General features: G+C 42.4%; 2 protein-coding genes across 3 annotated transcripts; both read right to left on the bottom strand.

The window, feature by feature from the left end:
• Nucleotides 1-144: 144 nt before the first annotated feature.
• LOC135583515 (protein EMSY-LIKE 3-like) lies at nucleotides 145-5,457 on the bottom strand. 2 transcript variants are annotated; one of them, XM_065103777.1, is made up of 10 exons: nucleotides 5,110-5,457; nucleotides 3,447-3,649; nucleotides 3,246-3,355; nucleotides 2,890-3,136; nucleotides 2,573-2,800; nucleotides 2,423-2,491; nucleotides 1,296-1,541; nucleotides 1,156-1,224; nucleotides 1,003-1,066; nucleotides 145-603 (listed from the first exon to the last, which is right to left on the bottom strand). In XM_065103777.1, exons 1-10 carry the CDS (start codon nucleotides 5,135-5,137, stop codon nucleotides 398-400), a joined length of 1,470 nt encoding a protein of 489 aa, XP_064959849.1. In that variant the 5' UTR covers nucleotides 5,138-5,457; the 3' UTR covers nucleotides 145-397. The 2 variants fall into 2 exon arrangements, with proteins under 2 accessions (XP_064959849.1, XP_064959850.1); XM_065103778.1 differs by having other exon boundaries at nucleotides 2,573-2,767.
• A 4,807-nt stretch (nucleotides 5,458-10,264) lies between these two features.
• On the bottom strand, nucleotides 10,265-12,937 carry LOC135608695 (uncharacterized). The gene is made up of 4 exons (XM_065101721.1): nucleotides 12,529-12,937; nucleotides 11,330-11,613; nucleotides 11,028-11,261; nucleotides 10,265-10,956 (listed from the first exon to the last, which is right to left on the bottom strand). Exons 1-4 carry the CDS (start codon nucleotides 12,935-12,937, stop codon nucleotides 10,453-10,455), a joined length of 1,431 nt encoding a protein of 476 aa, XP_064957793.1. The 3' UTR covers nucleotides 10,265-10,452.
• Nucleotides 12,938-14,091: the final 1,154 nt, after the last annotated feature.

Below are 14,091 nucleotides of genomic sequence, written 5' to 3'. Positions count from 1 at the left end.
GGTAACAGTAGGAAGCTGAGTGGTAAAAAACTTCAAGCTTACAGGAACAGCAATGATTTGTGACCTAGTGGTAGTAAAAGTTAATCTTTTGGGCTGCAGAGTCTCAATTGCATTCAATGATCAGAACAACCAGGAACCGAACCCTTAACAAGAAAAAAAGGACTTTAGAAAAGGACGTCGACCATTCATGAAATAATTTACAGAGGCACAGATTTCCCCAGCATGCACTAACCTTACAGTGACTAACCCCTCCAAGAGTTGTTCTCGACAAACGACGAAGGCACCATTAATTTCCCATGCATAGGGAGTAAATCTTAGCAAAAACATTTCACATAACCAGGGGGGTCACTATGGACATCCCAGGCGATGGAAGCTATTGATACAACTTGGGCATAAGTTACAGGTCATCATCGTTGCCACCACGGTGGTAACCCATAGAAACGCCACCAGCGACCATTCGATCACCCTCAGAGCCTTCTCCGCCTTCGACAGCCATGTCATCGTCATGATCAGCTCCATGTGGGTTCCCACCATACTGACGATCCCTCCATCCTCGATCTCGGTCCATAGATTGGCCATATGAGAACTGGCGTTCAGCATCTTCTGCAAAAGCAAAACCGTACATGAGCGTTCAGTCCTTTTTGCAAGCAGAGTATAGTTCTAGCAAATTGTGTTATCTTCTCGATCTCTGAGTGGAACAGTATACACTTATACTGAAAAAAAATTCTCATGCTGACAATTTTGAGTATTTAACATTCTGATGTTATGCAACTCAAAACATAAAAATGAAGTTTTAGGTCAAATATTTAAGACTGATAAATTAAAAGATAAGAGAATCTACTATTAACATGTTCTATATGCATCAGCAAATCATGACTGCAATAGCATAACCAGCATCTTGACATGGTTTGGAGTTGTGAAGTCAGACAGATTCTGCTTTGTACTTCACAAAGCTCAGAATCATACACAAAATTAAACAGAATGATGAGGCCAAGTATTTACCACTTTCTCCATCAGAGGCATCAGCTAATCTTGCAATCGCATCAATCAATGATAGTTCATGCTCCTGCATGCAAAAAAAAATGCCTTGATACATCTTTTTATAATGAGACCAGACAACTGATCCATTCATAATGTTTCTTTTTAATTACATACTTTCAGCATTTTCTTGGCTTTCTCAAACTCAAGAGGATCAGGATGACTTGCACCAAGAAGCTTCTCCACCTGGGATGCACAAGAATGTTAAAAATGAAATGAAGATAAGGGTCAACATTGTCAATTTGTCAAGCACATACTTCCTTTATTAATGTGTTGGTGTCGAGTATTTCTATGTCACCGGTGGTCTTCTTGCTGATGCCATTTTGGGACGGAGGAAAATCTCGCTTCTTCTGATTCTTCAGAGATCCTCTTCCCTTTCCTGCACTTGGAATGGAACCACCACGACCAGTGGTCCTCTTAACTCCACGGCCTTGTGGACCTTGACCAGACCGATGAGTAATACCTGGGTCACCTCCCTCCCATCTTATGTCTTCAGGAGAAATCTGAAGCAAAGCAAATTCTCAAATTGAATGCAAAATGCCCCACTTACTAGGAAACAATCATACTGACTTCGGTTGAACTAGAGAGGGTCATAATGTGTATGAAGAATAGTAGTTGTCACATCAATTGTAGAAATACTCTAGTCCTGCTCATTTCAGTAGCATCTGAGGTTACAAATCAAGTCCAATCTTGCTGATCTCTATTAATGTGACTTTATGATAACCTCCAAATGGTTCCCATGAAAACTTTCTTAGGCTTTAGCACTTCCAAATGCACAATGAGCACTATTATATAAAAATCATGTCTTCTATTTACATGCATGTTGTTGATGACACATGTAAAAAAAGATGACCAAATACATAATTAGAATTTAGAAATACAATTTACAAACAAGAAGTCATAAAATTGTAATGGTCTCGCTCATTGTTTGCATTATCAGACGATTCTGATACAATACACTCAATCTGTAATGGTACAAATCAAGAACGCTTTGATTTTCTAGGCATTCTCAGCCTTAAAGCTAAAAGTTAGTTAAAATCAACTAAAACTGATCGAATTGAACTGGAACTGACCGATATCAATCGATTTTGACCAACTTATAACCAATTTGATAGCCTCAAAGGAAGAAAAAGAAGGGTTATAGCCAATTCATATTGCTCACACACAGTATGATTCGGTTGACTTGTCTTTCATCCATCTCAGCTTCCTTCCTCTTATATTGCTCATTGTATAACCAATTCATATTGCTCAGACAATATAAACAAGTCAACCGCTTTATAAGTTCTACACATCCATAGTACCACATCGATATAGTTGCAAAAATTCCATGCAATATGTAAATGATGAAATTCTCGCATAGGAAAAATAGGAAAAATAAACTCACCTCTTTGAGATTGACCCATTCCCATGTCTCATTCTTTGTGTGTATATCATAAACTAGAGCATGCAGACCCTGGCAACAATCCGAATAAAAAGATGACGATTATTATTAATTATATCATAGAGATAAATTATATACAAATAATAAACACACCTCGACTGGATTATAATCAGTTATAACAGCTTCATAGAAGTTATTATCTTCAGGCCATCTAGTCATGACTTTCTGCCCAATTAGTGGATCAAATGATGCTGGTTCAGCAGGTTCACCTGCCACAAGAACACCAGAAGAATTCCTATTGGCAACTTGGCTCCTTCCACTAGGACCTGCAGATGGGTATTTCATGGACTTCACCAAAGATGCACCAGGCAATGTCCGACCCTATAAGTTAGGGATAAGTTATTGAAAAAGGATATTGAATGTGAAAAAGAGAAGGTTTAAGATATAATTTATTATTACAATTAACTTACCGATTTAGGCTTCTTGGATTTGGTTCCTGCAGAAGCTGCCCTTTTTGCAGCTGATGATGATGGTTGCATGGGAGCACCAAGTTGCGATTGTAGTGCAGGAGATGGTGCACCTATTGAGAGAGAAGGTATAGGCTGTGACGTCTTCTGCCGCTTTCGAGATGCTGATACAGTAGGACTGGGTGCGGCAACATCTGGTTGAGCATTTGTAAGCATTCCAGTTTGAAGTCCACCGGTCTGCCTCCATTCCCTTGTTAAAGTCGACAAACGCTAAGAACAAACAATTGAGTGGCAAGAGAAGCAATATCCTGTCCTAGATAGTATGAATTTAGACTAAGAAGACCTATTTATGTACAGACCGTATCCTCCTAATAATGTCATCAGCATTAACCCTGCTCAATAGTTCTCTGTGTTCCTTGTCCGACACCCTCAGCTCCTTTCTAAGCTCAGTTATAAGACTTTCCTTCTCCTGAAGACAGTATTTCACCAAAAATTGGTATATTAAAAGAGACAAACAGCAGAATAGTTACTTATATATGGAAAACTATGTGGATTACTACCCAAGTGATGGCATCGGATTGAGCCTTAAATGCTCGAAGAACTGAAGTGTATGCTTCTTGCTCGAGCCGATGGATTTGTACCTCCATATCATTCTGTAACCTAGGATATACAATAGCACCAACTATGGCTCTGCCATTGCCACTCACATGGCCTCCTCTTGCACCCCTATTATGATGAGTCGGTGGAAGATCATCATCAGTGCCTGCAGCCAATGCAGCATCAATAGGATCAATAGACCGTATTGAGTGTTCAAAACAGAATTATTCAAAAGAAACATGTACAGTAATGTTGGTGGATAAAAAGCACTAAGCTGAAGCTCTGTTATCAACATCTTTCCTACAGTTAAAAGCACCAGTTTTCTCTGATACCAATATTTAGTGTTAATAGCCTCATTGTCCTCAAACTCTGAATTTATTCATTTGTGTTTAAACACAAGCCACATAACCTCCTGAAACATCATAAGCTTCCTCTTGAGTTACTGAAACAGCCTAGACCCCAGTGATCAAAGTTAAATGAAAATTGATGCAAATATGAGTTTGTTAGACTGAATTTCAAGATTAATTTGAAACTAGGATTAGATTAATACTTTTCTCATCATATATATGTACATGATCATATTTATGACAAGGCCAAACTTCCACATTGACCTATTGACTGATCGACCCTAGAGGGTCGCCTGCCATAAGTTTGTTCATTTAAGCATAAACCCACTGTAACTGCAAAGTTGGACCGTGTCTCAGAAGTTCTTGAATTAGAGCGTTCAGCTATTAGATTAGCTCAAATCAACCCAAGAACCAGTTCATGCATAAATACATATGTACATTATTTACAATATATCCAAAAATAGATACCCATGCACATGCATGACTGTTAGAAGAAAAAATGGGAAAGATGCCAGTTGTTCCAGCTCGCATCTCATCTCCTTCAATGTGGCCCCACCATACTCATTGGGATCACATCTTTTCACTCCATGTGAATTTAGGACAACTTTCATAATAAGACTTAAATTGTCTTACGAGAGCTTCATGGGCAACTACGCATAAGCATTTTAGGCTCATCAAATCAATGTGCTTATTCCATCATGCTAGATCGTGATAAATGGCATGGCTAGAGGCACATCACAACATGTAGCCAACACTGGGATGAGCGTCACATGTACCATAATAGTAGTTGGGCTTGATTTTGGATTATATTAGTCACGAGGCCACGAGTTTAGACCCACATCAGAAGTGGGTAAACAATCGAATTATTGTATAAGGGCTTTAAGGGTTTGATGGGTATACTACTGTTATCTTACTCTTAACCATTTTGGAAACTATTAGACGCCAGAAAAGAAGCTGAAGCTAAGTGAAGAACCTAATCACATTCTAAGATGAAGCGTACTCCACTTTGGCTTCACAGTTCTGCAATTAAGTAGCAGAGATAACCGGATGTAAAATTTGAAGAGTTTCGAGGAACTACGACATACAGCAACATATCAAGCTCAAAACCCTAATTCCCAATCTTGCATTATTACTCGATAACCCCAGCTAATCCAGCAAGCCTCCCACTGACTTAATTCTCCCGAGCAACAGGCGTTTCCATAAAAAGAAGAACGGAGCAAATTTATATTAAGAATGCGAATTCACACATGAAATTGCCAGAAACGTCAAAACCACTTACCGCTACTATCTGAAGGTCCATATTCCATCGATCGATACGGTCGGTCAAGCAAGAGTTATCTCCAAGTCAGCTGCTCGGACGCGCCGTAACCAAATCAACGTGTGAAGAGTGAGCGCCCTATCGGCATCCAGAACAAATTTGGCCGGAGAGCCGAGTGATTCGCCCCTTCCGCGTCCAATTTGCTCCACTCATCGAAGTAAATTAACCGAATTGGAAGCTGGCAGCAGATTTGAACGAGAAATGAATCGCGCCGGAACAAATCGCGGAGGGTTTGGAGAACGGTGGAGCGAGGAAGCGGATCGAATCGAGGGAGAGAGGGAAGAGAAGGGTTCGAGACAAAGGAAAATGGCGAAATATCGGACCCCAAATGCATTTTATGGAGCAATTTTTGACGGCTAAATTAATTTTTGAGTTCCGGACACGTTTCGAGTGCGCCGCACGTGTTGCAATGTAAGAGCCCTGCTTACGGATCCCAACTGACCGCTCCGAAACTGATAAATCCGAACCCGAGTAGGACTAATAAATCCCTTCTCAGATTCGCATTTTTCGTTTGCTATTTAAGATGTAAAGGTATAAAATTGTGTGATTATTTTTGTTCCCTTTAGCAGACATTCTTCTTTAATTTATTTTGTTTTATTATTTATACTTTAAATATGGTAATATCTATGTGATGTTAGATTCTAAATATTGTATTTGTCACGTATCATCACGGGATCATATTATCAATCGTGGGTTGGACCGGTTTGATTTAGGCATGAAGGCACAGAGTATATAAGAAACCTACATAATAGTCCTTTGAGATGATTGATCAGATCCCAAGACGAATGAGGCGATATTGTGACAATCTTTTAAGTGGAGTCCAAGCATTCGAGCCAAGCTCGAGAGTGGGTCGAGATGGATTCCAACTCATCAATAAATCCCTACACAAAGGTCAATATCAGGAATGTTATCCAACACGACTTCTCCAACGCTCAAGTTAGCTTTAGGATAATCTTGTAACGTAAAGAGAGTTAGTTTAGAAAGATCTAACCCTTATGATTGACGTCGGTGAATCACTTGTAACAATCGTAATGCTTTTCCACTGATGTTCCATCAATGGGGGCGATAGACCTAGATCATAATGTCTTCCACTAACATTTTGTTAATAAGGGTATAAGGCATATAACAATTGTAGCACTTTTGCTTTGGCATTCCGTCCAGGGTGATAAGACTGTAATGCTACTCATTTGATGTTTGGCCTATTGAGACTAACCAAGGGAGGGCAGACGTGATCGGACACTCATAAGTTGCGATCTATGGGGGCCGATTAGGTCGACCCGAATGGCTCATCTGTGGGCTATCACTTGCTAGTCGTAGGTGCCTTCCAAACTAATCACGTGAGTGATGACACGTGTGGTATGATATATTTTTTTATTATTATATTTTAATATTTTATCATGTTATATTTCTTGTTGCATATATACATATATATTGTGATGTTCATGAATTTATGCAATAGGAATCAGATCGTGATGAGATCACAATAATGAGACCGATTCAACTTTAAACATAGATCATAAATAATACTGGTCATATGTTACTCGAAAGGGACATCAAGATAACCGGGCAGACTGATGTGCTATATAACCATCCATGTGATGGAGGCAGCTGGTCTTATAATTGCTCATGTGGGAACACTAGGGCTACAGTGTAGATGCTCATTTGAGAAAGAGTTCACTAATTGATCCGCTTATAAAATGTTAGATGGTTGATGATACCTTATTGTTGAACAGCGATTCTGTAGTCTTAGTAGTGTATTTGGTATTTAGACTTGAGATATCAAGAATATCTTGTATGAGTACTCCACTCTTTGATATCGAACTTTTAGGTTTGGAAGTTTCAAATCTAACATAGTCAGTCAATGAGAGTGATAGTCAACCTTACGAGGACTATTGAATATCGATATAGGATCATTTGCTCTCGGTATTATGAGAGGAATATCTCATATATTCTTGCTCAGACAAATCCCTAGTTAAGGTCGTTTGAATTGAAAGAGAAAGAGTTCTCTTGGAAAATCTGATTAGAGCGAGACTCGAGTAGAAATCGTATTGATCTAACAATACCATGCTCGGTATATGGTCTTTGGGATATTAGATGGATGAGGGACTATAGATATACGATAACCGAAGATATATTGGTCCAAATAATTGGATTCCCCTATATTGTGTGGGGACTATGGCGTAATAGCCTAGTATGTCCGCAATCGATGAGTCGAGCAAATATTATGGAGATAATAATTCACTAAACTAGAATGAGTTCTAACAAGTATGACTCATGGCCAACTCGATATTGGGCCTAGAGGGTCACACACATATGATAGATATTACGACGAGTAAATGTTCGAATATGAGATATCCGTCGGAGCCCCTATTTTATTAGATATCTAATAAGCCCCTGAATTATTGGATCCTATGGATGAGATCCAATAAGAGTCGATGAGAGATTAATTGATAGAAATCCATTAATATAATTAGCTTGGTTGCCGCCTCCTATTCTCCTCTCATATTCTTCTCCTTAGATAGTTGGTGTGGATATTTAGGTAGTGATTTGAGGAACGTCGTCGCAGCCCTGCTACGTGGATCACCACCAGATATGAGAATAGAGATTCAGGGATATACGATCTCCCTGGGTAACACAACATTCTCACGTGTGGTTTAAGTTTCATGGGTTTTACACACCAATTTACATACCAATCTTTATACGATGATAAACACCTTTTTAAAAATTTTAGAATTATTTATTTTCTGTTATTTCACTACGCATGTGATGTCGCCCCTAGATTTCTTTACATTACCTATGGGACCGACAGGTTATATCTTCCTTCGTATCAACATCCCTCGATGATGATTGAGCCATTATTTTTCTACGTTAGTGTCTCGCCAACGGGAGGAATGAGATTTGGTGTCAAAATATTTCTTATATATATATATATATAGTGTGTGTGTGTGCGCGCGCGCGCGCGCGCGCGCGCGCGAGAAGCCAAATATGTCATGTTAGCTTGCTTCTACTTTGATGCTGGGAAAGTAGGAATAGAACACAGAGTAAATAGCAGTACTAAAGAACAAAGGAAAAGGGAACACATTGCGTGATTTTGTCTTTGTTTCCCTCCCAATTTCTTTGGCACAACTTCCAGGTTATGAGTACGACCATAAAAGCATTTGTCGACTTCTCTCTCTTTGTTAAATGTTGGGAGTAAGTATGATCTTCAAAACACAATGAGAAAGTTGTGATTGAGCTGATGATGGAGCTGCATCTTCTTGTGTTTTTCCCTCTAATTTCTTTCCTCTTACACAAACAGCTGGAGAAGAGATTTGCTCATGTTTTTTAGTGTACTTCAGTGTAAAGATGCATGAAATCATAACGAGGAAGAATTTAAGTGCAATTACAGTATCTTTTACTGAAAAGCTCATTGTCAGTAGAACAAGAATTGGGTGATGAACAACACATGAGAACTTGGTGACTCCAATCTAACTCTGTTGTCCAACCAGTGATATGGTTTGTCTTAAGCTTATCCACCACTAAAGGCTTGTTGGAGTTACGTTCAGATAATTTGATCTCAGAAGCAATATGAAGAATTCATGGCAAAATCCCACAAGCAACCATTGAAAGAAAGAACATGGGCAGGAAGGAACATCTAATCAATGCATGGACATCCAAATTGGTATCTCTTTAGCCTACAAAAGCTCTCCGTGGTCCAACATTTTCTTGTATCTCTGACAGAATCAGAATCCCAACTATTCTCAGATCCATGTTTTGGCACTCTTACATGCTTCTTGCAAGCATTTCTTGGTACCTCCTATAAGACTCCTGCTTCTCCAGCCTAAACTTCTCATAGCAGCTCGCTATGAACTTCTCTGCAAGTCGGTCGATCTCATTTCCACCACCACCTTCATCTTCATTTTCCTCGTCATCATAGCAGCTCGCAGTGTCACAATTCATGACCTCCGCAGAGATCATTGAATTCCACGTAGAGTCATAGTACAGACATCGATCTACCTCGAACTCCTCAGGGTTTAATGGCTCTGAAATGGGAGTGACATGCGGCTTAATGGAGCTGAAGAGTTCCTCCTCCTGCCTTCTCCTTGGCTTGGTGCTGCTGGTGGCATTCCTTCTGCTAAGAAGCTCCCAAACCATGGACTTGGCATTGGTGAGGGCTTGAACAACATGATGGATGTGCCGAATGACATGGGAGCTGAGGAAGGTCTTGCATTTGATGGAGGTTGAGATGGACGTTCTCCTCACTGTGAGATCACAGGGAGAATGCAGGTAGCGGAGATGGTGGTGGTGGTAGTGGTGAGCCATGAAGTGCAGCACCACAGCTTGATGAATCCGGGAGTTTATAAGCATGCAAGGCCATAGCACAGCTGCCACCGTTGTAGACCCAAAGGACACAAAGCCACCCTTTCCTTTAGGAGAGATGACAGGTTTTCTTCTTCCAAGTAAGCCAATAAACTTGCCTTCTTATGTACATGATGATTTCTATCTCCCTAAACAATCTTTATGTGAGGAACCGACAGTGGGGTGGGGAGAAGAATAAGTCATCTGACATTAGCACGCTTGGGGAGATTCTCTGAGCAAAGGAACCTTGAACACACTTTGGTCTCAACTGGAAGTACAAGCAGTCACATGGAAGATTGAGACACAATAATCTTCTTCTGCAATGCAGTCCAAATCACTCCACGCTGTGTGTTAGAGACCATCTCCGAAGCATCAAGGCCTCTCTCTCCCTCTCTCTAACAATCATTTCTTGCCTTGTGCAAAACAGTGATCAAACAGTAGTGCCAGAACAAGGCAGTACATGATTGCGGCATCGAGGCCTGCTTTGTAAGCAGGTGGTATTGCAAGAACTGTGGGCCTTGAGGAGACCCTGGGGATGAGTGCAACACAAAGAAAAGTGATTGAGATTGATCAATGGTGGAACCTCACGGGACTTGTACCACCACCAGCTTTCTCTGTCTGCTTCCTCTGGAATTAGCACGGCATACCATAAAGCAACTGGTACAGTAGCCCTTGCTCTCGCCATGTCTCCATGAGTATCCAATGACCATGTTCTTGTCACCTGTTGTTCTTCCTCCAGGGAAGAAGAGGCATTCCAAAGATAACTGACACTGCAGAGCTTAGATAAGATTCAAGAACTTAACCTAAAAAGTCAATTGGTAGTAGATATATTTTGGCAAGCATTCATAATACATTTAATACTGCATAGAAGAAATCTTATAGAAACCATTCGTCAAGCTTGTTTGTAGTGCTAAGATGAAGCAGAGTGTGGAACACTGCACACTGAGGAATTGGAGTAGATCGGATCTAATCGCTGCTTGCATCGGAGAGGGGGAATCGCAGGGACACATCTCCAATCGCGTCCTTCCGGAGCCTGGCGCCGGAGGAGATGTCGTAGACCAGGTCATCCAGCACTTCGTCTACAGGAGATGGTGGTGCAAACGACTGAGGCGTCGGGGCAGGCGCCTTCTCTTCGGCAGGAGCCCTCGGCGGCGCTAGAGCAGGAACCTCCACCACTCGGGGGATGGCGGCGAGTGCGGGGGACGGCTCCCACGTGAAGAGATGGAGGAGGATGGGCTTCAGCGCGTGGCGGTGCAGCGAGAGTTTCTGGCTGAGGGAGACCGTGTCGAAGCAGCGGATGGAGCCGGAGGCGGAGACCATCCATGGCAGGACCTTCTCGTTCCCCACACGCGACACGACGAGGAGCTTCGATGCTCTCGTGGCTCTCCTGTGCAGCTCCCCCAGCCTCGTGCGAGCTGCCGCGACTCCGGCGCTGTCGTCGTTCGCCACCGATGATATGTAGATGAACCCCTGCGGACGAGACGATGGCATCAATGTCGACCGCAGGAGAGTAATAAGCTGCAAGGAGCTGTGGCAAAAACCTCGTCGGTTCGGCTAATGGCGAAGCCCAGCTTGGTGTCGCGTTCCTGCAGCTTGATCTCCAGCGCCATCTCCCCTGCAGCTGGACTGTACCACATCCTGACTGCTCTGATCACGCCAATGTCGATGCCATGGTAGTCCTCGAACTCGCACAGGCTAATGTTCGTTAGGTTCGAGAGGTCGGTCGCCGCCGCTGATCCCGAGCTCACGGTGCGGGAAGAGGTCTCTCCCTGGATACAAGAGCATCCCATCGTTCACAAAAGCACATCACAGGTTACGGAGCAGGTGAGGTTGAGTTGTTTGCCTTGGTGAGCAGTGCCTCGGTCTGGATGTTCATGAAGGAGATGGGGACGCCGGCGGCCTGGGAGGAGACGAGCCAGGCGTTGGCCTGCGCCAAGGTGTCTTCAAGCGAGCTGTAGCGAGCGCCCGAGGAGTTCGACGCCCGGGGGAGGATGATGAGCGAGAGGAAGGCGCTCGAGTAGGGCACCGGCAGCAGGTCTCTCGCTTTCTTCTCCCATGGGAAGGTGATGTATCCGTCCTTCAGCTGGGCGTTGCTCAGCGCGCAGACCACCCGCGAGCTTCTCGATCCTTTGCATACACGATTACAAAGATAAGGAATGGTTGAACTCATTCCGAACTCTGTATAATCTACGTAGAGGGGAGAGTTGACTTAGCCATCGCCAGCCCTCTCTCACCCGGACATGGAAGGGATCACCAACATGGAACGTTGACATCTGCTCCTAGAAATCTAACACAAATTTTTTGTGGTCATATTTAGTTGCTAACATCAGGTTAATTCCATCTCCTCTTCCAAGACGCATATTTGTTTAGATCACGTCTAATTTCCCGATAGATGCGAGCACTTCGATTCCAACGTAATCCACCTTAAAACACGGATCGACGTCGAGGATTCCTCGTGATTAGGACCTAATAGAAGTCAAGGTTGACTTTACGATAACTCATGTAGATACATAGATCGAAGATGGAGTACGCTGTTACTGCCGTACCTTAAATGAATGAGATTATCTTGAAGCACACGATGGTACATCTTAAGGTCAACGGTACCGTAGATTCCTGGAATCTAATATACTAAACTTATCTCATCTTAATATGATGTCAATAGTCAAAAATTAACTAAGAAATAGAGAAAATGTGCACAACAACATTCATAGAGAAATCCATTTTCTGTCATCTCAATCTTTTGCCTGAAATCTTAATGAGTTGACTTACTTTTTTTTTGCATATCTACTAGCATTATAATACATCAAGCAAATGAAATCTAAAAATGGTCAACAGAAATATACAAATCTGAGCCACTACTTAAATGGAAAATAAATTTCGACGGATTTAATTAATCATTATGCACTTGCATTAAATGCACATATATTAACCATTAATATTTATAGAGTTGCATTGATCAATATGAGGTTTTTGCATGGGAAATATATACTAAAAAGAGTGCAATTGAAGGGGGGAAAAAAGACAAAATATATTTATATTTACCTTGCAAGGCGATGCACTCGGACTCGGATCGGTCGACGAGGCCGAGGGCGTAGTTGGGGTCGCGGATGGAGCGGAGGACGTACTGCCGGCGCCCGGCGGGAGGGTGGGGGACGATGCAGGCGTGTAACTCGAGCTGGGCTGCGCGGTCCCGTCGGCGGGCGCGGACGAGGACCGACGTGTCGCCGCGCTTGAAAGCGGCGTGGAGGAGCTTCATCACGGCGGCTCGCCCGCCCTTGAAAGGCGCCCGGACGGGCGGCGACCCCCCAAAAGTGATCTCCTCCAGGACGTCCCCCGTGTGGAGCAGAGCCGCCTCCCCTTCCCCTCCTCCCCACCACTCGTCCGCCCTGCTGCTCCCTGCCACGCACTCGATCGCCACCACCGCCGACCTCCCGCTATCCGACCGCTCCATTTCTCGACCCCCTACTGGTTTTCTTCTTCTTCCTATATCACGGTGTTAACTCCCTCTCTTCTGCTGAGGAGGGAGAGACGAAGCTGTCGACTGAGATAGAGGTAGTACTTTAACTCGAAGAGAATTCGAGCTTTGCTGAAGCGGCACATGAAGCCATGTCTAACGATGGCAGGCACTCATAGGTATGTACTCTCCGCTGGATCCAACCAATAGGGGTTGGGTCTCCGCCGCTTCTCGGAACACGTGAAGTTGAGCAAGTCAACCTCGAAGAATGATCACCGAAACGGGATGAATCCTGCGCTAACACAGCGGAGGAGGAAGAGGAGCACGAACTTCAAGACGTGAAGGTGGTGGTCCTCTCCTTCCTCGTTGTAATAATTGGTTGGTGATTGTTGAAACCAAGCCAACGTCCTACGTCTCATGATGTTTTGAGCTCGGGGAAGAAGAGAAGGGACCCACACCACGTTTGACGTCGACATCCCTCGAGTTTTCATGTCTCCTTCTCTTATATGAGACATGTTAGAATTTTAAGAGTCACACACACATGTATAATTAAATATGTTAAGTCATTATTTTGATTAGTCAAAATTAAAGTGATCTAATTAAAGTAAAATTATTTGGCTAAAGGACATAATTGTTATGAAAATTAATTGTGTGGATACCATCATGTTCCTAACTTAATGACGAGATAAGTTAAGAATATGAAACTCTGAAAGCATAATTGCAGATTCATCAATTATGAATATAATCATAATTATAGATTCATCAGTTATGACTATAAATAAGGTTATGGTCCCCGGTTGTAGTATCGAATAAAGTTTCTCTTCACCAGTCAAGGAGAAATCTAAAGTTCAAAAGGTACTCTACAATTGGAAGACCAAATCACCAATCAATTCAGAAAATACTCTAATGGATTCATCAGGTATGCTTCCGTATTAATCTGTTTCTTAATTGTTGTAAGATTTCATGCATATTATAGTGGATTAGATAAGTTTTATGGAAACATTCTTAATCCCTTATTTTGGATCTATTCGGTTTTGATTCTATAAAACAATTATTTGATCCATATTTGATATGTTAAAAGAACCCAACAAGTGGTATCAGAGCCATCCTACAATGATTGATGAACATTTAAGCTTGTTTTCTCATGAATT

The sequence above is a fragment of the Musa acuminata genome, chromosome BXJ2-4 (genome assembly GCF_036884655.1).
Source record: "Musa acuminata AAA Group cultivar baxijiao chromosome BXJ2-4, Cavendish_Baxijiao_AAA, whole genome shotgun sequence".
Taxonomy (NCBI): Eukaryota; Viridiplantae; Streptophyta; class Magnoliopsida; order Zingiberales; family Musaceae; genus Musa; species Musa acuminata.
The sequence above is the reverse complement of the archived record's forward strand: the minus strand, read 5'-3'. Positions and strand labels throughout refer to the sequence as shown.

Coding starts and splice junctions, on each gene's coding strand:
- LOC135608695 (XM_065101721.1), bottom strand. CDS start 12,937: ATGGAGCGGTCGGATAGCGGGAGGTCGGCGGTGGTGGCGATCGAGTGC. Junction 11,262..11,329: donor CCGAGGCACTGCTCACCAAG/GCAAACAACTCA, acceptor GGATGCTCTTGT/ATCCAGGGAGAGACCTCTTC. Junction 10,957..11,027: donor CCATTAGCCGAACCGACGAG/GTTTTTGCCACA, acceptor TCTCGTCCGCAG/GGGTTCATCTACATATCATC.
- LOC135583515 (XM_065103777.1), bottom strand. CDS start 5,137: ATGGAATATGGACCTTCAGATAGTAGCG. Junction 3,650..5,109: donor TGGACCTTCAGATAGTAGCG/GTAAGTGGTTTT, acceptor CATTGGCTGCAG/GCACTGATGATGATCTTCCA. Junction 1,542..2,422: donor AATGGGTCAATCTCAAAGAG/GTGAGTTTATTT, acceptor GCTTTGCTTCAG/ATTTCTCCTGAAGACATAAG.